The 23,444-nt window shown below is 33.0% G+C and overlaps 1 protein-coding gene across 1 annotated transcript; it reads right to left on the reverse strand.

The window, feature by feature from the left end:
* Positions 1 to 10,487: 10,487 nt before the first annotated feature.
* LOC133300118 (ribonucleoside-diphosphate reductase large subunit-like) lies at positions 10,488 to 15,375 on the reverse strand. The gene is made up of 17 exons (XM_061499614.1): positions 15,107 to 15,375; positions 14,943 to 15,004; positions 14,763 to 14,850; positions 14,197 to 14,460; positions 13,826 to 14,066; positions 13,671 to 13,747; positions 13,390 to 13,560; positions 13,194 to 13,286; positions 12,955 to 13,104; positions 12,770 to 12,856; positions 12,483 to 12,647; positions 12,285 to 12,404; positions 11,888 to 12,090; positions 11,662 to 11,811; positions 11,437 to 11,584; positions 10,864 to 10,947; positions 10,488 to 10,781 (listed from the first exon to the last, which is right to left on the reverse strand). The coding sequence occupies exons 1-17, from the start codon at positions 15,332 to 15,334 to the stop codon at positions 10,686 to 10,688; spliced, it is 2,427 nt and encodes an 808-aa protein (XP_061355598.1). The 5' UTR covers positions 15,335 to 15,375; the 3' UTR covers positions 10,488 to 10,685.
* Positions 15,376 to 23,444: the final 8,069 nt, after the last annotated feature.

Genomic DNA, 23,444 nt, shown 5'->3' on the forward strand with positions numbered 1-23,444 from the left:
TTGAATTACTTCTTGTGTGAGGGCTAGTGCATTCGCATATGCACCAGTGGACACAATCCAAACATCACTATTTTTCACAACTTGCGTTAAAACTCTGCGATTGTCATCACAAAGAACACAATTTTGTTGTTACTATTTTAAGTTGCCTTTGCAAAGAAACACCAAAGAAGAAAATTGCTAAAGCTACTTATAGGATGTATAATGTTTTTTTTATCAACGCTTTGATACCATATTGGAAATATTCTATGCAGAGTCGTCTCGTATTGATTGAGAGATATATCTTTATAGATATGTTTATAATAATATGCACAGTCATCTTCTTTGGATCGATGCTTTGATACCATATTGGAAATTTTCTATGCTGAATCAACTTTTATTGATTGACCATAGGGTGGCACACAAAGGCTCAATAAACCTTGGTGCTCTTACAACCCACAATATACGACAAATAAGAACATTACTTAATATACAAGGTATTATCCATAGTTTTCTTATATTACAAGTTATTTCTTCCATTTCAATCACATGATTCCATTTTCATACATTCCCATAACAAGATAATATCATTACCTAAAATAGATATATTGCCCCTGCATAACGTACATCCATAGTTGAATACACAAGGTCCTCAATTTATCAATTTACATTTAAATCCACTAACAAATATAACTATTACACATTTGACAAAATAACAATAATACATGACCATTAGACTTAGCCCCAAAATGATACATGAACAAACCCTATGCATGGTACATATCAATCATGTTATGATACACGTTCATGTACTAAGTCTAATATACAACATGAAATTCCAAAATGCATCAAGTCCTATATGCATGGTGCACTCCAAAATATTCCACTCCACATCACTATGTAGGCCTCTTGCCCAATACTCTTGTAGCACCACTAGACGTAACTGAAATGATGCCCCATAACGCGGGGTGAGATATACGAATACATCTCAGTAAACCAAGGATTCTGGAGGATCACTCCGCCCAATGTCTCACTTAGATGTGCAACAGCAATAATACAAATATAATAGAGCATACATCAATACAGCAATACTGCAATATGGAAATATGGCAATACGACAATACGATAATATGGTAATCCCAATCGGGTCCACTTCCAAGAATATATCCCCGGGATATAATTCAAGGCACCAATTTTATAACTCCTGAGACATTCCTAGAGTGCTCCTCAACAAATAACGACTCTATGGCATCCGGCCAACTGAAACTCCATACGAAGGCCTCTCCAGTGGAAGTCCCCTACGGCAAATACGGCAATAATATTCTGGCCAGAGATACAGGTATAATCACACATACACCAAACAACATCCACAATGCATGATCATGTTATACACATATTATTACATTCAACAACTTCCAATCACTACCCCACAGGGCATGGTGGAGCACAAACGGGGATTAACCCCAATACCAAGGGATTACCTGTTATAAGCTCCCAAGCTAGGTAGCTTCAACCATAAGTTACCTCACACTTTATCTTTAACAAAGAAATGCCATAATCCTTATGGTCAAGGACCAAAGGCAATCCAAAAGAGCTCCAAGAGTCAGTCCTCTACAGTCGTGGCCGAGGGAGGCAACCTGAAATGATCACACGCACATGACCATCAATTAACTTGACCATCACACTATAGGTTCGGCCACAAGGTCCAAAAATGTTACCCAATATGTTTCTATTACATCCAATCAACTCTATGGACTATGGCTACATAACCTTTCTCAACACCAATACAATCCTTATTTACCTTAATCTTTCCTTCTAGGCCAAAAGCATGCAAGACAAAGGGCCAATGGATTTTTTTCACTTTTCATGGTTCTACGTACCCATTTAGGTTCATCCCTAATCAATCCAACAGTCACAACACCCACTCATCAAACCAAAACATAGATTTGCATAATTTTCCCAAAATGCAAGCCTAGGCCAAAAATACATATCAAGGGGTCAAAGGTTTTCCACTCAATTCACATGCATTCAACCTTCATTCAACCTTATTCTTAATGATTCAAATTATCCATTACTCGTTTACACGATTTACCAATAACTTGTTTCACAAGAAATCTTAGTTCCTCCATCAAAATTTGTCTAAGTTATCAAACTTTCTCACAATAATTTGTATTGGTTCAATCATCATCATTCATCATTGTGAGCATTAAATTTCAAAAGGATACTACCATTACATGCTTCCAACTGCCTCAATCAACTCACACATAATCAAATTAAATACCCATTTTTAAATCACCAGCAAAACTCAATAGGATTGGGAATACTTACCACAAACTAGCTCCAAAAAGTCTTAGGGTGAGGTTTCGAGTGCACAACCAATCAAAACAAGCTCCAATGGCTCCAATCTCCTCAAAATTTCGCAACCTTGATGGAGGATATCTCAAGATGTAGTGGTTTTTTAAGGAAAATCCATAACATGAATGTTGTTCACTAGATTTTGGATGAATTTTGATGTTGGAACTTTCTTCTAAAGATGTCTAGAAATCAAACAAAAAATCAAGCTTTCTCTAGGTGTTCTAATGGTGCCATCGGTTTTGGTGCTGCATCAAGGAGGAAGAAGATGCACTTTTTCAATTAAACATATGCTATAATATCCCACTTAAGTGAGGTAGGCCCCAAGAGTGTCACCTCCATTTAAACTCACTCATTTAACCCACTAATCTTCAATTAATTCATGAATCATCCATTTAATCAAAATGTTAACATTAACCAAAGTCATTTAATTATCCTTAAACAAATGAATCTGGAGTTTTCTTTTAATTAGATGAAACTACTGTTTTACCCCTAGAGGTGCATTATTGGCACGTTTCCCCAAAAATCCTAAAATTCATCAAATAATACCACTAATCATATTTCTTGATTCTTCTAACATATATTCACTCCTAATGCAGTAATCTTACTTTTCACATTTTTCTATGCAATTGTATTGCAGTATTTTTATCCGGTAAAAATACTATTTATCAATTTTTCAAAAACTTGCCTAACTACTCAATTTTTTGTTCTGAATCCATTTTCAGTATTATTTTCCTCAAATAAGATCTAATTTTACCATTTCACATATCAGATATATGTATTCATCAAATTACCATTACTTTTTGTGTGTATTTTGACTCAAAACAACCCACAATTAAATATTTAATATTGTATTTCAAATATGTGATATATTATACCTCTCAAAATGAAAATCCATACTGTACATATGCATGAGTTTATACCTTTCAAATAAATACTTGAACCTATTACCCTTTTTTTTTACTTGAACCTTCAATAAATCAAGTTATAACTCTAATTTCATCTCGACATTACAACAAACACATAGTCTTCATAATTTTTCATACGTAGGCTGAGGCATATAGGATCCATTAGGTCATCCTATAGTTAGATTTTTAACAATCCAATTAGTTATTTTTCATCAACAATCATCAAAGAATAAAAATCCCTACACTTAGACTTCAAACTGTTGGACAAGTGGCCTCAAACTCAAGAGGGGGGTGAATTGAGTTTTAAAATTATTTTCACAAAATGTCTCACTTCCTTTCTTGAAAGCGATTTTCTTGAGTTAATATAATTTGGCACAAGCAAAGCTTAGAGAATAGAAATTAATACAAGAAAATAGTATGTAATGTGGAGATATAAATAAGTTCAAGTAATCAAATAATGCTAATGTAAAGAGATAAAGAGTTAGAGAGATTGCAAACACTATATATCCTGGTTCGATCACCACCACCGTGACCTACGTCCATATTGAAACCGCCCGTTCAACTTTCCACTAATTATCAAGCTTCAAGGGTGCTTGACAAACCACTACAGCCTTCAAGAATAAAGATTCTTGAAACCTTTACACTTCCACTCACTTACTTAGGTTATGAGCAACCTCTTTCACTAGGGTCTCACTACCCTCAACACAAATGAACAGAATGAGAGTATTTAGAAAAGGATTTGTACTCTTGAAGTACAGATTATACAGGTTGAAGCTTATAGGTATTGATCAATGACACAAGAATAAAGCTCAAAGATGATTTGTGATCAACATGATGGAAAGTAAGAAAATGATGTGAAATAAAGCAAGAATTGTGATTTTGAAAGGTGTCCCATCAAGGGGAACAATGATCACTATTTATAGAGAACCCCCATGACTCTTTGCACACTCATTTTCGCAAAATTAGCCGTTTATAGCCGTTATACTGCTTGTTGTCCAGTAAGTATTCGAATATTATTCGTGAGGTATTCGAATACTTTTCTTAAGGTATTCGAATACTTTGTTCTCAGCACAAGTATTCGAATACAGTCAAGAGAGTATTCGAATACTTTCTTGACAGAACATCAATTATGCAGTTTTATGAGTTGTAAAGCATACATTTTAGTCTCTAATCACTTTTAATGTATTTCCTTGACTTGTACAGAATGTTTTGAGGTTACGAAATATGTCAAGGGTTTTTTTCATAATAATTAAAGTTTTTTAAGTGATAGATGACATGGATAATGCATGCATAGCGTTAAATATCCTTTGAGCTCATTTATGCATCATTAATCAATTACCTTTACATTTAGATCTAAGCTCTCAAGAGCATGTATCAATCTTGATCTTGTGTGTTGAATGATTTGCTCTTGTTGTCTTGTTTGAATTGCTTCCTCGGACTTTTGATGGTTGCGAGTTGTATTATCTTTAACGTTGCTTCTATGCTTGTTTGTTATCATCAAAACTCTTGCATAAGTGAACTCTTCATTTTAAGCGCATTGGTTTCACACAAACCACTTCAAGAAGAATATATCAACAATATCCTTCAAAGAAGAATCAAAACCCCTAATTTTCCCTTGATTGCAGCTGCTGATCGATGGCTTTAAGAGGAGAAAACAAAGCAGACAAAGCTTCTTTCAAAGATTAGAAACTAGGGTTTTACTTACAAGATGACTAGGAAGATTTTCTCTCAAAGAAACTATGGATTTTAGTGAGTAAAAGACCAAGTTCTTGAGCTCTCCTTTTTCCTATGGCTTCTACGGTTTTGTGAAGATGAAGAGTGCAGATTTTGGTCCTTATTTAAGAAGGAAAACCGACCTAGAAGTGAAGGAAATGTCTAGCACACCATTTTTTACTTCTTTTACACTTATGTCATCTTAATCCTATTGGTTGACTTTATTAATCCTTGTCTTAATTTTTATAATTATTATAGACATAATTAACAAGGTTTAAAACTACTTAAAACTCTTAAAATATTCCATAGAATTTAATCATATCATTTAATCAAAGTTTAGACCTAATTTTGCTTAATTGCAAAATGATTCTTATACTTTCACATAATTAAACTTTGACCCCTAAACTTTTTAAATATTACTATAAGGTCCTAATTGACTTGCTTGGCGTGATTTGTGTTTCCATAATTTATTTCATGTTAATCGGATGATTAACAGATCAATTCTAGCTTCCGTAACTTATTTACCGTAAAATTACATAACTTAACTATATAATTTCATAATTTCCTATACGTATGTAATTATATCCATAATAACCGTACATAATTAATTCTTAAAAGTTTGGGTTGTTATACATAATCTTGGGAATGAATATATTTTCCATGATTGATTGCAAGGACACCAACATTAACAGTTATGTGTTTCTAAACAAATACTAACAAATCTCCTTATATATCTTCTTCTAGTTCATTAATATTTACTTTAAATTTATTTACGTTAAAATATGTTTTATTTTCACTTTTCATGGATAATAGTCATTTTAAATGTTTAACTAAACCACTTTTGAAAAACACACGTTTAAATGAAACTAAAATGAAGTCTTAAAATATATTCATATTTTTTATCTTCTTCATTTTATTGTCAACATTAAATTCAACTTTGTTTTTATATGAATAGTGGTATTTTAATTTTAATTTTTTGTAATACATTAATTGTGTAAGATAATCTTCTAGAACTTAAATAATATTTATGAAAAGTATAATTTTCAACCTTCAAATAAATTTTTATTACATTTATAAGATTATTAATGTTAAATTTATTTGATATATTATTTATCCCCAATATTAATCTGATATACCAAATAATTATTTTTTAACTTTCTTTTTTTATTTTAATATTTATATTCTAATTGATAATAAAATGAAAATAAAATGAAAATAAAATACTAAATAATTATTAAAATAATAAATTTTAAATACATAACTAAATATAAATATCAATAAGGGATGGGTTGGAGGGAAAACAATGGAATCAATCCACAAGTACATGAAAGATCCTCCAAGAGAGCAAGAGTCACTATTAAGTGAAAAGTTTGAGATATGTCATCCTCACATTAAAGTTAGTTCCACCACAAAGGTGAAAGTGATCCATCAAATTTGGGGAGAAGAAACATATTGTAATTCATCCTAATATTGAATAAGTTATTAAAAGCAAACCTCTTGCTTTGTATTAGAGAATAAAAACATTTCTTGTAATCCTAATTTGACTAATGGAAGATTGACTTCTTGGACATATGGTTCAGTGCTTTGTACTTCTCACATTGAAGTGATTTTTTATATAAAAAATTTTGTGTCTTTATCTTCTCTTCTATATTTTTATATTTACTTTTACGCAATCCATACATCTGCTTTTCTCCAACAAATACCAAAAAAATAATTAACAATCACATGCAATACAAAATAATTCAATTTGAATTATAGTTTGAGTTTACTTATTTATTGGATAAAAATAAATTTTAATAAAGTCAAGCACAATACACCCAGTATTTGGGTATAGTTAGAGATTTGTTACTCGGTGAAAATTAATGCTTTTTTCTTTCCAATAATGCTTATCGTGGTGTCGATGGCTGGTTTGTGGCGGTGGCTACACCAATAGTGTTGTTGGATGGTGAGTGGTGGTGGTGGTTAGTAGCCAATGGTGGTAAGGTTGGCTCTCACTTCCCAATGAAGCATAGATTACTTTTGGGTGAAGAATTTCTTATCTTATTATGTTGAATCCTGACCTAAGTGTCCCTTTGAATAGTTGCGGTCAGGCTAAAATAAGTCAACAAGTATAGTTTATCTTATCATATTAGTCCATCAAACAATGAATAAGACCAAGGTATGATCATTACTATCATATTCTCACTATCCTATTCTCAATACCTTTGAGGATAACAGATGTGCACAAGAGAATAATAGTGTATCCAAAGAGGAGATGAGTGTGCATAGTGACAATAAGTAGGGAGAGAGTAAGTATCATACAGGTAAACTTTATCTCTTATTTATAGAGTTTACTTGTCTGTAGTAAAATTTTAGACCTTTAATGACTTTTTCGAGGTCCAATACTTGATCCTTTACTACCGTACTAGGATTAGTATTAATTAAGAATTTTTTACTTAATTTTCTCTCTATTGTTGCCCCTCTTGGGTCTTTTGGAATGTGGGCCTTCAAGATGGGCCCATGACAATTTTAAAAAATACACTTGTTTTAAGAGATGTACAAATTACAAGTATAATGAGGTATATTACTTTGAGAAAGAAGAAAGGATAAATTTGCAAATTTTGTTAAACTCGTGTAATCCATGATTTTTTTAATTCTAATTTGTTTAAGGTAATTAACGTAGATTATTATAATTATGTACTAATTAAATTAGATATAATAATCTCATTTGAAATTTGAAAAAACTCTCATTAAAAAATAGGAATTTGATAACAAAATGAAATTTGAAAGCGGATGCAAAATAAGAAATTAATAGTAAATAAGTAATAAATTAGCTTGCCAAAAGAAAGTAATAAATTAAGAATTCAAAACAAATAAAAAGTAAAACGAATATTTTTCTTCTGTGAAATTACATGCCAAATGAAAATAATATAAAAAATGAGTATTGTATTTTATTATAATATGTAGATTTTACAAGTAAAATTAGTGGAGTGAAAAGCAAATCCCAAAAGATAGAATTAAATATATATTAGCTCTATTATTTTTAACATTTTATGTTTTGACTTTAAAACTATTTCGACTTTATGCATTTCAATAGAATGTCACATTTCATATATAGACGTAACACATTCTACCGAGAATAAATGCCAAGATTTCTCTTATTTTGACCGATACATTTTCTTTGACGCTGAAATCATTCTGCGATTTTGACGTAATACTTTAACAAAACAGTTTTGAGAGATAAGAAGTCTAAGATTGAAATGTGCAAGTTGTCGTTTGGTGTGGCTCGTAAGTCATACCCCAACCTCCAAATGTTCAACTTATCAGTTCTAACGATAGTAAGCTTGTCGACTATGCCACTTGCGGTTGTTTGGTGTTCGACATCCGAATTTAAGTGAAAAGTTTTTTAAAATTTATTAAAGTTAGCCAAATTCAATAAATAATGCTTTGTGTTTTAAATCCATCTCACCCCTAAAGCAAAAGTCGTGCATATGACATTTGGCGGTAATGAATAAATCACCAAGGAAACTCCTAAAGTTTTCTAGCATTGACTTTATTTTATAGAATATTAATCAAAAGAAAAGAAACTTAGATGAGAAATGAAACATTAACGCAATTAATTTATGGGCTTAATTACTGTAAAGAATGGTGGTGCCCACAAGTTTGTCTATATGACATGAGATAACTTATCTCCTTTAACATGAGATTAATAAAACTCATATATATATAGAGCTTATCATTTCTCAAGTTACTTGAGATAATTTTATCTCTGGCACTAAATCATAACCGTACAAAAGATAGATCAATAGTAATAAAGAAAAAGAGAGAAAAGAGAATCATAACCGTTCAAATATGAATCAATTAATATAAAAAATAAATAAGGGATTTGCTTTCATCATATTACCGTATCGATGAATAGTTTTTCCTGCAGAAATAGAATTATGGTGGGGCCAATTTAAAAAAATAAAAGGGGGATTTCCGATGTATCAGTAGGATATAATTTCATTGTTATGTTACATGATAATTGGATTTCCCAATAAATAAACAAACGATGTAGTTCTGACGTGACCAGAGATAAATATATATCGGGAAAAGTGTTTGTCCTTTTAAATTACACAACTTATATCATTTCACTCTCACAAAAAGGTGGGACCCACACCTTTAATTTTTTTTTGTCAACTCTCTCTCCTCCTTTATCTATCGCTTTCTCTCACTTAAAACGACACAATTTTACATCCTTTAAAATGACACACACTTTACCCATATATATCAAGCTGCTTGAAAAATATTTTTCTCATATATATATATGAAAAAAGTATTTTTCATTTTATGACATAAAGTTACGTCATTTTAAGAGAGAGAAATAAACACAAAATAATATTTTTTATTTAAAATTTAAATTAAAAAAACACTCACTTTCTCCACGATGATATAACTCATGTCTTTTAAAAATACAAACATCAAATCCTATATATATATATATATATATATATATATCAAAAAAGGCACTTAGGGCCAAAAAAAAAAAAAAAAATTGGCCCGCCAGTTAGCCCTTGCAAGCTGTAGCTGCTCCCTATAAGCTTTGAACTATTTCATGTAAGTCTTGAAATGTTCACTAGACAGACAATTCCAAGTCGTTACCTTTTTCGTTTGATTTGATTGTTGCCTTATAGATGACCCAATCTTGTGGGCTACGGCTTGCCAGGGCTACAATTAAAACAAACAAACAAAAAGGTATAGACTTGTTATTGTCTGTGCCTAGTGAACATTCCAAGACTTTCATGGAATAGTTCAAGTTTCCTTCGAGAGACAGAAGATGAATGTAAAATCAAAAAATTAAAGATCAAAATTTAGAATTGATTTTAGTATTGTGTATGCACATGCCTTAAGCATTATCTGCCTTTCACTCCTATCAAGGAGCAAACTAATGCCTCTCTAAATTTTTTGTGTGTATGTATCATGTAAATAAGTTGAGCTATACTTTGACTTAAATAATTTAAGTATGTGTAAAATACCTTAAATTTGACTTGAGTTATTAGCTTTATATAAAATTAAATTATAAATTTGACCTGACTTATATTTAAAAAATAAAAAATTCAAGCTAAGCTATTTAATCTGTTTAAATTTATTAAATATTTAATAATTAAAAAGATAATTAATATAATATTATTTTATTATTAAAATAATAATTTTATTTTTTTAAAATAAACAATATGATATATGACAACCTATAAATTTATAAGCCAACATGTAAAAATAAAAACCTATAGCCTATCCATTTACATTCCTATCCCTAACTCTACATACTTCACATCTTTATTATGTCTTCCCTTTACCGAAGGACCTTACATCTGTTCATTTTTTTATAACAAATTCGAACATTATATTCCCCTAAGTTTCATTCCACATTCGAAGATACCATAATTCATGGATTGTCCCATGACTAGTCCTCATAACTCGTTCAAAAATACACCCAACAATCAAATTTTTATGTTAATATGAATAACCAGATTCAATTAGTGAAACTATATTTTGACTGGCTTGATAAATTACTGAGTACATAAAAAACATCATACAAGGATAAGCAAATACGAATGAAAGCAAAAAAAAAAAAAAAAAACGCTGCACAAAGCTTTAGGAATCATTAAAAGCTCAAGATTAACACACGACTGGCCTTGAAATCTTAAACCATTTATCTATGCCGGGTCTAAGGATTAACACATGAATCTACACAAAGCAACTCTACTTTTGAACACTTCAACTACCACAAGCCAAGCACTCTTCTCGGTTTGTTAAAGAGCACACCATCTGTGCCATCTTTGTATTATCATCATCCTCTACGTTAGGTTTTTCCTGCATTCAACACAAAAATATTTTATATCGACTTGTGTAAATCACATGAATACAAGGATTGATCACAATGAATTCTTATTACTTTGAGAGCAGAGGTATCAACAGTGAACTTTATAGCATCTGCTGCAGCCCTTGATCGGAGATAATACATCCCTGTCTTCAGACCCTTTCATGCCCAAACAGAAAGCAAAAAATCAAACAGCAAACAAGTTAGTCTAGAATTCCCCAACAGAAGAGATAAAGTCTCAAAAGGATGAAATTCTAGTTGTATTTCATATCCAAATATTTAATGTCAATCAGAAGGGAAACAGCATTGCAAACTAAAAATAAGTCTGTAGTAACAAATGGCAATGCAAAACAATTAAACCCAGCTGTATATTTGTGTATAAATTTATGTCTTCACTATTTTCCCGTGTGACATTGACGGTCACTTAAAAGGCCAAAGACAAACTACAGAAGAACGTTTAACCTCCAAATATATCACACCAATAAACATAAAAATTCACTCCCAATTAAACCCAAACTAGCAAGGTAAAATATATTTTATATAACCTCCAAATATATCCCACCAAGACAAGAAATTTTATAAGATGCAAATCATGCATACAATCCTGTGTTTAACGTTTTTAACTTCATCCAATAAAAAAGTTGCTACCTTTGACCATGCATAGAAATGCAAAGAAGTCAGCTTTCCAAAGTTGGGTTGATCCATGTGAATATTTAAGCTTTGACTCTGATCAATGTAGCATCCTCGATCAACAGCCATATCCACCAACGTCTTTTGCTTAATCTCCCAAACAGTTCTACATGTACCAAATTGAATTGAAGTAAATACATAAAAGCAAAACTTCAGTTAGTTGCGAAATCATAAATCTCATACTTGTATATAGTCTTCAGTTCATCAGGTATCTCTGGAATTTTTTGTACTGAACCATCCTCATAGATAATGTTATTCTTGATTGCCGGAGACCACAGTCCCATCTCAGTCAAGTCATTAAGAAGATGCTTGTTCACAACAACAAATTCACCACTGAGAGACAAACAGTTAGCAAATAAGATAGGACAATAATACACCAAGACCAAATAACATGGATGGGAAAGCAAACCTTAGAACTCTACGGCTGTAGATATTTGAAGTATATGGTTCAAAACACTCATTATTTCCAAGAATCTGGCTAGTAGATGCAGTTGGCATAGGGGCCACAAGAAGTGAATTTCTCACACCGTTCTGTGATATCATCTCCCGAAGTGCATCCCAATCCCAACGACTTGAGGGCGTCACATCCCACATGTCGGGTTGAAGAATTCCCTGAGCAATACAAAGATCACCTAAGCAACTAGATATTTTGGATGCACAGATTAAAACTTAAGACCTTAAAATTCAAGCTGAATATGCGTGTGCATACATGTGCCACTGCATCAAACCAAAACCAGGCTGTATAATTACACTCGTGCTCAAGACTTCAAAAAGAAGGCATGGAAAAGCTTGTTTAGTTGATATACCTTGCTTACAGGACTACCATTATATGTCTCATAGGGACCTTCTTTTGCAGCCAAATCAGATGAAGTTTTTAGAGCATGATAGTAAATAGTCTCAAAAATCTCCTTGTTTAGTTGTTGAGCCTGCATTTATATCCAAGTAAACTATTATACTGAAATACTAACTTAAATGGATATAAATAGCAGCCACAGAAGATATACCTCTGGTGAATCGAAAGCCATGCCAAGTAGTATGAAGGTATCAGCGAGACCCTGAACACCAATACCAATGGGTCGATGCCGTAAGTTTGACCGTTCAGCATTTTCAACTGGGTAGTAATTGACATCAATTACTTTATTCAGGTTTGCTGTGACTGCCGCAGTAATCTGTAATTAATCATAAAGACAGAACCATCACAAGTCTAGCATATATACTGATAACATCAATAAGGTTGAAGTACACATGTTGGAAACGCATAAACATCACTTATTGTTAACTACAATCATACCTCTGCTAGTTTATCAAAGTCAAAATACCGATTTCCAGAGCCTGTACTCCCAACAAGCTTAGATGGATGAGACTCCATTGGCACCCCCTATGGTAAGGAGAAAGCATTCACATAAGGAAGAACAAATTGGTCTAGAAACCAAATCATGTGAGCCCAATACATGTAGCATGCAAGGGATGTTCTACCTTTTCTCGAACATATCGTGGTAGTGCAATTGATGCCAAATTGCACACAGCAGTTTCAGTAGGACTTGAATACTCAATTATCTCAGTACACAAGTTTGACGACTTAATTGTTCCCAGATTCTGTTGGTTGCTTTTCTTATTGCAAGTATCCTAGGATAAAGAAAAAAATAGGATTTATTCAACAGATAAATACAAAATTTAATGAAGGAAAAACATATAAACATGTCTAAATACGCCACCTTAAAAAGCATATAAGGGGTTCCAGTTTCTATCTGGGACTTCAAAATTTCAAACCAGAGGTTCTGTGCCTGAACTACCTTCTTTGCTTTTCCCTATGTATATGATAAAATACATTTAGCAAAAACAAGATGTTAATAAGCAAAGGCATCATCTGAAACACGCAAAAATGAGCCTACATGTCAACATTGAACTTACTTCTCTTTCATACCGAAGATAAAGCTTCTCAAATTCCTCACCCCAACAATCTGCCAAACCAGGTGCTTCATTGGGGCAAAATAAAGACCATTGTCCATTACTCTGAACTCTTTCCATAAAGAGATCAGGCACCCAGAGGGCATAAAACAGATCTCGAGCACGATGTTCTTCCTGCAAAAACAACACCAATACATGATGGTGGCAATAAATAATGCTTACACAACTCCAAGATAACAGTCAGAGTAGACCACTACCACCACCTTTGAGGTCATCTAACATACCTTTCCATGATTCTTTCTTAAATCCATGAATTCAAATATATCAGCATGCCATGGCTCCAAGTACACAGCAAATGCACCTGCCACAAGCACATAAGCATACAGGTAAAGAAAAGCAACTGACCATTAAATAAAGGAATTACTTATAAATTATTTACCTTTCCTCTTGCCTCCCCCTTGATCAACATAGCGGGCAGTATCATTGAACACACGCAGCATTGGAACAATGCCATTGGATGTCCCATTTGTCCCACGGATGTAAGTACCCGTAGCACGTATGTTGTGAACGGAGACACCAATTCCTCCAGCTGATTTGCTGATAACAGCACATTCCTTCAAAGTTTCATATATACCCTCTATACTATCATCTTTCATGCACACAAGGAAGCAACTACTCAGCTGCCAAAGCACATGATCATTCATTTAAATGAGGTCTCATATCATCAATACACATGCAAAAAAACAAACCATGGGATGACACAAAGAGAGGGGAAGAGATGAAGGGCAAGATCATAAACTGCAATCGTACTTGAGGCCTAGGTGTTCCTGCATTGAAAAGAGTCGGAGATGCATGGGTGAACCATCGTTGAGACATCATGTGGTAAGTTTTGACAGCAGATTCTATGTCATCCTTGTGAATTCCAACAGCAACCCTCATCAACATGTGTTGAGGCCTTTCCACAACCTTTCCTTCAACCCTCAAGAGGTAGGATCTCTCGAGGGTTTTGAAACCAAAATAATCATAGTCAAAGTCCCTGTCATAGATGATCTCGCTGTCTAAACGAGCAGCATTCTGTAACCAAATCAAGACATGATAAGAGATTAATTCATCACATCAAACAAAAGAACAACAGCCAAGCAAAACTTTAAGCATTTCATATCAAAAATAAAAACCGGTCTTCTGATATATTTTTTATAATTACAAAATTAAAACTGTAGCTCCAATATATTATATACTGTGATGAATATGTTACAATTACTAACTGCAGACAAAGACAGTTGTAACTAACTATATACTCTGTCGCCATGTTTAAGCAAGAAAATAAAAAAACGCATGAATACTGATTATAAAAGGCCAATAAAAACAAGAATTACCTTCATGATTATTTCATAGACATCATCAGCGATCAGAGAAGCCTTGAGCCCAGATCTCTCATTAAAATGGTTGTACATGATCTTAACCCTAAATCCACCACAATTTGGACGATGTTAAACACAAAATCATGCTAACATAAGCAAAGTAAACACGCAATCATCAGTCCCTATCATACTTACGTCTCCGAAAATGATTTTTTAGTGTTCTTGTGGAGATTCGAAACAGCGATCCTAGCAGCCAACTGCAAAAAAAAAAAAAAAAAAAACCACAGATAAACATATTATTCGAATTTTCTAACCGATTAACGCAAAAATTAACAACAACAACAAAAAAAAAAACTGACAGAAGCGTAGTCAGGATGATTGGCAGTCAAGGAAGCGGCGGTTTCAGCAGCCAATTCATCGAGTTGACTGGTGGTGACGCCCTTGTAGACGCCAGCACACACTTTCTGAGACACCAGAACGGGGTCACAGTGTTCGGTGCTCAACCCGTAACTAAGCTTCTTAAGACGCGCCGTTATCTTATCGAAATGAACCGTCTCTTGCCGTCCATCCCTCTTTACAACATACATATTTGTTTTGTTTTGGTTGAAACCGCCGTCTCTGATGAGTATTGAACAAGTTTGGTGCACACAAGTGAAGAGACAATCGCGTGAATATATATAATACAGTTGAGGTGGGAAAGGGGTTTTGAAATTTTGAAATTAGGGTTGTGAGATTGGTTAGGGTTCCCTCTCTGATTTAAAAATTTCCCGCCAGATCGTCCTGAATTGTAATAATATTGAACACCTTTTCTTGTTAGAATACATGGGAATGGATCTATCCAATTAAACAGGAATGTCAGAGGATTTTAATAATTAATGAATAAAATTATTGCGATGTGTTCTAGATGAACATTAATATGGGTTTGGTCTGATTCTGAATACCTTCTTGGAGTATTCACCCCTATATATATACTACTGGTTGGAGTAGTTGCACTGGACGTGGATGGAAGGTGGTTATCTTGAACGTGGATGAGAGATGGTTACCATGGACGTGCTATCATGATAGGTCCCATCTCATGGACTAATAAGTGGAAGAACTAACCCACAACCCGAGCACAGTTATACCGGGTTCTTCCAACCCGTACTCGAGTATACTAACCCGTAACACAATGAGATATGAAAGAGTAAAAATATCACCAGAAGTACAAAAAATAAATATATAACTACTGATATTTGATTTATTAATAAATGATTAAATATTATCTTACACATTAAATAAGACATTAAAAATACAGTCATATAACAAATGGTGGTAGCTCAGTTAGTGCATGGGAGTTGAGCAGGTGGGGAAAGAGCATGTGTTCGAATTCTCCCAGTACCACCTTTGGAGGGAGTTTAAAGCCTTAATCCTGGATCCGCCCCGAATTGGATTAGTTATGAATTGATGAACCGATTGAAATATTTAAAAAAAAAAAAAATACAGTCATATCCGATAGTAAATAGCGGTGTTGTTTTGTGGCGGGTAAATGGGGGTGTATTAGCTGGCTGAGGGGCCCACTGTTTTAAAATGTTGATTTTATCATCATTCATCAATGCAATTATGTCGTTCCGCGCCATCTCTGTATTGGCGTTTCTTGGGTCTGCTCGTGAGACCGTTGGATTAGTGGGCCTAAGATTTTGGACGGTTGTCAGAGAACACTTCTTCGGCACTTTTCTTTTCCACTGTTAACTTCCTCGGCACTTTTCTTTTCCCTGTTAACTTCTTCGGCACTCTCCTTTATTGGTTTCCGGTTTTATCCTCACATTTGGGAGTTAAATTGGTCCAAGACAAGAGTAATTTCATCATTTCATGTATAGTGTCATTTTAAGAGAAAAAAAAAATGTTGTGAGATTTGAATCCGAAATTTTGATTTGAATTATTTTGAAACTCGTCAGTGTCAGGAAAGTTTTGATTCTTGTAAGTTGGAATGCAAAACCAGTTCTATATTTTTACCGAAACAATGAAAAGTTTGGGAATTAACGATAGGAGAATTTTCTAAATGGAAATATGTCAAAAAAAAGAATATATTGCAGTAAAATAAAAAAAATTGAATAATTAATCAAATCATCTACTTAAATTATAATTATTTATTTTCATTGTTTTATAAATGGGTTCCCTTTTTGTCATTTGACATGACAAGAGCACTTTCCTACACACACAAATCAAGTGTGGGTCTCACGCTTAAAAAAAAAAGTCAAACCAAAATCAGGATACGACGCCGTATCCTTGTTGCAGGAATGAACAGTGTCATTCCTGCAACATAATTCTTATATTTCCCTTTATAAATACAAATCAACATTATTTAAACAAAAAAAATTAACATATTAGTAGGTTTTCTTGGCTTATAGTGTTTTTTTAAGTGCTTATCTAGGAAAATTGATCCTCTCTTGCATTATTTAATATGATCATAACATGTTAGAGAATATTAATTATTAATGAACAAATCAAGGTGATTGTACAATTTTCTATCCCAATATTTTCTCTCTCTTTACTAATCTTCATTAATTTACTTTTGCTGATCTCACATAACATAATTATGTTAGATAACACTTAAGACGATTTACTACCCTTATTAATTTAAGGAAAAACTTCATTTTCAACCACTATGGTTTTGTGATTTATCATTTGACCCCGTGATTTTAAACTTATCACTTAGATCCATTGTGCTTAAATAATTTATCATTTAACACCCTCGTGGTTTGATATTTTCACTTAGACTCTTGTGGTTTAAAATTAAAAATTTTAAAAATAAATAAGAGAAAAATAAATTTTCCCTCTTTTTATTTTATATCCTCACCTAAAGCATTTAAGGTTTAAAATCTAAAAATAAATTCTAAAAAAATTCACTTATTCTTATCAAGAAAATAAATTTAAATCAAATATTTTTATTTTATCTATTTAAAGAAAGTAAATATCTTATTTTGATAGTACATATTTAATTTATCATGAATAATATTTTTAATTTCAAATATATTTTTAAAATAAAAAAAATAAGATAATTTATAAATTAATTTCAGAATAAATAACTTAAAATATATTTCAAACACTAAATGCATTACAAACACTAAATGCATTACACGAGGACATAAAATAAAAATGAGAGAAAATTTATTTTAAATATGTTTTTAAAATGTTTATTTTTTTAATCCACAAGGGGTTTAAGTGAAAAAATTTGTAACCACGAGGGGTCTAAGTAAAAATTTGAAACCATAAGGGTTAAATGATAAATTATTTCAGCACAATGGGTCTAAGTGATAAGTTTAAAACCACAGATGGTCAAAAGATAAATCACAATGGGTGAAAATGAAATTTTCCCTTAATTTAATTGTGTCTTAAAACAAAGTAGTTTAATGAAGGCGGAGTTTACAAAAAAAAAAAAAAATATTACGTTTGGTTAATCATCAAGTTAGCTAAATGAACATCTGCGAGAAAATAAAATTAATATTTTGAACATAATGTAAGAGTTTCTTGGTAACTTTCAATAGGTCAGGGCACTTTTACAAATAATTTAAAGAATAGGTTATTTTGTCTACTCTCATTTCTGCCTACTTTGCCTACCCTTTGAACACCGTTAGATTATAATCTTACCTAACGGTGGATATTTATGGAATAAAATAAATTCTTTTACCCCTTTCTCTCTCTCGCTGCCTCCCACCATCTCTCTCTCGTCTCACCCCTTCGACCACTATTACTCTCCATCATCCCAAATTAAGACAACCATGACACCACCGTTAAATAGTGCTTCACCATATCATTTACCTTCGTCAACCATTGTCAAATAACGCTCCACCATGTTACGTGTAACACCCCGTGTATATCCGGTTTGTTATCATATGATCGTATTAAGCAGCGCTTAATAAAAATGCGGAAAAAAACTTTTTACTTTCAATAATGACGTCATTATTAATTACCAAGTTGATTACTTAATCCTTTTTTAAAACATTGTCTGTATGTAATTGCAAATAAACAGCTATCTACACTGAATAAGCTCATAGTATAAATAAGTGAGTATCTAAATCACGGAACTACAACACGTAGTCCGGACCGTAATCCTGATACATTATACAACTCGAATCTGAAACAACAAAGTAAAGTCAATGTGGCATGGACAACCCCCATGCTCACCAAATAAGGCAACAAAGCCCAACAAAATCTCACATCAAATAACATGATAATAAATGTAAGGCATGTCAGAATCCAGCACATCGTCATAAAAGCATAAATCTCAACTCAGCTCCGGCTTCCTGCCGCCCGAGGTATCAACCCACAAGTTACCTGAACCTGAAAATGTGCCCCAAACGTGGGGTGAGATCTCTAAACAGAAATCTCAGTAAGACAAGGGGTCATCAAGGATCTCTCCACCCCAAGCTCACTTACATGTGAAATATAAGTTCCAAAAGCAGTAAAACAATATAAGTTCTAAAATCAATGCAATGCAGCAGATAATCATGTCATGTGTGTCAAAATATTCTACTGGCCAGAGAAATGCAGAAATTACATACGTCTATAACCTACAATCAGTGCAAGACACCACTTGCACCCACCCACTGAATCACCCTATCGTATGTCTCCTACATACTCAGGCTTACCGTCTAGATGAAACAACACATGCATATCATAAGGCACTTGCACATAACAACTCAACAACATTTCAATAAATCAACACGAAAACACATCATGCATATAAAACATTCCCCACGGGGTAAGGTGGAACCAACAATGACTGAACCGAGGACACAAAAGCTTACCTCTTAAGCAATCAATCCAAGCCAAAGATCACACTAGCTCAAGGTCCACAAACAGCATAATCAAAATCTGTTTTAGACCAGCAATCATATCAGCATTCATATTCTAATAATTCAAGACATAACGACAACGTTATCCTTTACGTTTAATATCTTTAGGCTTCTCACAAAGTCATAAGCCCGTAATCACTTTGATTATGACTTAATTAATTATTACAGAGGTTCAACTTAACCAATCTAGGGTCCACAAACCCCAAATACAGTTCTGTATGAACAGAACAGTCACTGTCTCGAAATTCCCAGAATATCTGGATATTTGTCGGGGCCATATCCGCATATCGATATCCGGATAATCATATCCGGATATCATATCCGAATATCCATATCCGAATATTTCCAACCCCATATTCGGATATCAATATCTGGATATTTCATGACAGAATGCAGTTCTGCATTTTCACGAAGATATCCAGCCAAGACATCATTTTTAACATATATTAACGTTAAAGCATGCATATTTAAGCTCCTTTAGACCAGTGATCATGTTAGCTACTTAAAAAACTCATTAAACATGTCAAGACTCCACTTTTAACCAATAAGACTCATTATCAAAGGTGGTGAAGCTTACCCAAAGGCTTGGAAAAGAAACAAAGATAATAGACACGGTATGATAGACACGGCTTTAATCATTCTATGATCTATCGGAAGCTCAAAATGCCATGACAACGGCTCCCTCAACAAGGTTCAAGAACTCAGCCCCTAAACTCCTCAAAACAGAGACCTGAAGCTCAGAAACAAGGTCTCCTACCCATCCCCAAAGCTTTATCCCACTCACACAAGGAGGTTTGGTGAAAGAACCAAGAGGAAAGGTGGTCTATTGGCTCACAAGTGAAGGGAGGAAGGTGGTGGCTGATGGAGGGCAAGGTGCTTCAGAAATGAGTCACGTAGGAGGCATCAAAATGACCTAGGATCACGTGCCAAGTCCTTATACAATATACTCAAGTTTTAAACGCACTGTATTAGCACTAATAGCTACGCTTAGAGTTTTAATCTCAAACTTTGGATTCTTAACCTAGCCATTTTTCTAGGATTTGTCATATTTTTATTTTATTTTTCGCCGCACTTTGCCGGTACGCGCTTTTACATAGCCAGTATCAGTTCTTACACCAATTCTCGTTATTTTGACTCCAAAATTGTTATACTAGTCCTATATATTATTCTAGTGAGATATACACACTTTTTCATAATTTTCCGGGATACTTCATCGGTACGCATTTATACCGTGAGGCAGAACCAGTATCTGCACTTTTGTCAGAAAAACGACTTTCAACATTATTAATCACTTACTATAATTATTTGAGCCTTCTCATAATTATTAGGGTCAATTATAGAATTATTTCATTTCCTAATTTCACATTTAATTAATTTTAAATTCATAATTTAACGTTGCGGGTTCTTACATTATGAATGGGAGTATCGATTCCAAAACCCTATTCACCTTCAATCTTCTTCTCTTTCCCCTTTGCTGGAAGACATTTGAATATCGCTTTAATGTCTTTTTTACAAACCGAAACGTACAATTATGAAAAATTAGCTTTTTTGTTTTTTATTTTTTAATTCTTCATTACATTCCAAAGAAATGAAATAATCTGGGAGAGGGAGCATAAAAAACAACAGAAACATGGTGGTGTTTGGAGAAAAAGAGCCTGTTGCTCTGGGAGGGTTGGAGACAACACGATGATGAGAGTGAGAAGATGAAGGAAAGGGGAAGGAGAAGAAGATTGAAGGTGAATAGGGTTTTGGAGTCGACACTCCCATTCATAACATGTTGGAGTGTTATTTGACGATGGTTGACGAAGGTAAGTGACATGGTGAAGCACTGTTTAACGGTGGTGTCATGGTTGTCCTAATTTGGGATGGTGGAGAGTAATGGTTGTCGAAGGGAGTGAGAGGAGATAAAGATGGTGGGAGGCAGTGATAGAGAGAGGAGTAAAAAAAATTATTTTATCCCATAAATATCCACATTTATAAAAGATTATAATCTAACGGTGTTCAAAGGGGTAGGCAAAATAGAAAGAAAGGGAGTAGGCAGAATAACTTATCCCATAATTTAAAGTTAAAAAGGACTTTATTTTTTTATCAAGCCACCCAACAACGAGTTTTCTAAAATGTCTTTTTTAATTTTGTTTTTCTATATACTATTTGTTTAATAATTTTCCAAATACTCTTTTATTTTTATCATTTTCCAAATGCTTTGTTATTTATTTGTTTTGATTTTTTGTTAAAGTGACATTGGGTAGTTGATTTTTTTTTTCAAACTCACCTCTGATATACATGATAGAATGTCTAACTTGTCCTAAAAGACTTTTTAAGACATTTTTAAAATAAAAAAATGCTACTTTAATTTTTTTAAATGTTGGGAAATTAGTTTTATGAATTGACTTTTCAACCTTCGAAAATAAAAAATGTTTTGAAAATAATAAAAGAAAGGAAGGTATATTAAAACTTTTTGCTAAAAATATCCACAATTTCATCTACACTAAAACACCACTTAAATCTGTGTAGTCTTACAATTTGATATTTATGGATGATAAATTGATCAAGTAATGATTATATAAGTGAAATGACATATAAATCAAATATCTTAAGTTGAGTATTATTCACATTGAAGTACACAACAAGGAGAACCACACACGATTAGTAATTAAGGTATATAACAACTTCTTGTGTTGGCTTGTGTTTCATAGTTCATGCACAACACGAGCAATGTTGTGTAAGTGGTGGATCCATAATTTTTTGTGTTAGGAGGCATAAATAAAATATCAAAGTTATAATTATTATTAAGACTAATAATATGAGTTCATTATTACAGGTATTTTTAAAGAAGGGATTAACTATTAATACTAATAGTTTATTATTATTATAAAAATATCATTTTATATATATAATAATAATAAAATCAAAATTTAGGGAGGGACGACTGCCAATCCATGCCCCTCCTTAGGTCCGCCCATACTTGTGTTTTATGGTGTTTGATACATATAAGTATTAAACATAACAAATAAAATTTTACTATAATACTTTTTATATTACAATGTTGGTTTTGCATTGAAAATGTACAAGTCAAAATCATTGCAATATTTCAATATTTATTATGTTATGAAATGAAAGGTTACAAGAAAAAGTTGAAGAAATAAGAGTGGAGAAGACAAAGGTAGATTTCTTATTCTCATTCATCAACCCAATTCCTATAATAATCATATCCTTATATAGGACTCTATACATGAATATGAGATAATTACATTTTAACTCACCATTGGTATGGTGGTTAGTTGGTTACAAGGTACGTAAAGAGTTATGAGTTACGCTTAATTCACCATAAATGTAGTAGTTACACGGTACATTAAAAGTCATGAGAATCTATATAGTCATGCACTTAAATATTTTACAACACTCCCTAGAAAAACCCGCATAATTAAATAGGTCAAAACACTCTCTCTCCTCCCATTTTATCTCTCTCATCTTCGCCTCCCTCGTTGCATCTCTTTTTCTGTCTAATTTTTAGCCGAAAAATCACATATTCCTTACCTTTATAAATTCTCCTTAACCCTTGAAGCTAGGAACCACCATATCCTCCATCATCTCGTTCATCTCCTCCATTTGAATCACCCAAAAACTCACCAAGAACAAAACCCTATTTCGATCTACTCTTGTGTGTAGCTAAGAAACTGAATATTGAGCATCCAGAGAGCTTGGGAATCCTCCATTGGCAAGGGTTTTGGTGTTTAAGAGGTTAGATGATGATTCTTCTTTGGTTTCCTTGGATTTTGGACATTGGGGGGTAAGGGTTCTCGATATTTTGGGGGAATATGACAATAGTGCTTAGTTTTGTTCATTAATGCTTGAATATGTG

This window comes from Gastrolobium bilobum, unplaced genomic scaffold, assembly GCF_033153095.1.
Source record: "Gastrolobium bilobum isolate Gb01-03AN ecotype WA unplaced genomic scaffold, APGP_CSIRO_Gbil_v1 utg14161, whole genome shotgun sequence".
Classification (NCBI taxonomy): Eukaryota; Viridiplantae; Streptophyta; class Magnoliopsida; order Fabales; family Fabaceae; genus Gastrolobium; species Gastrolobium bilobum.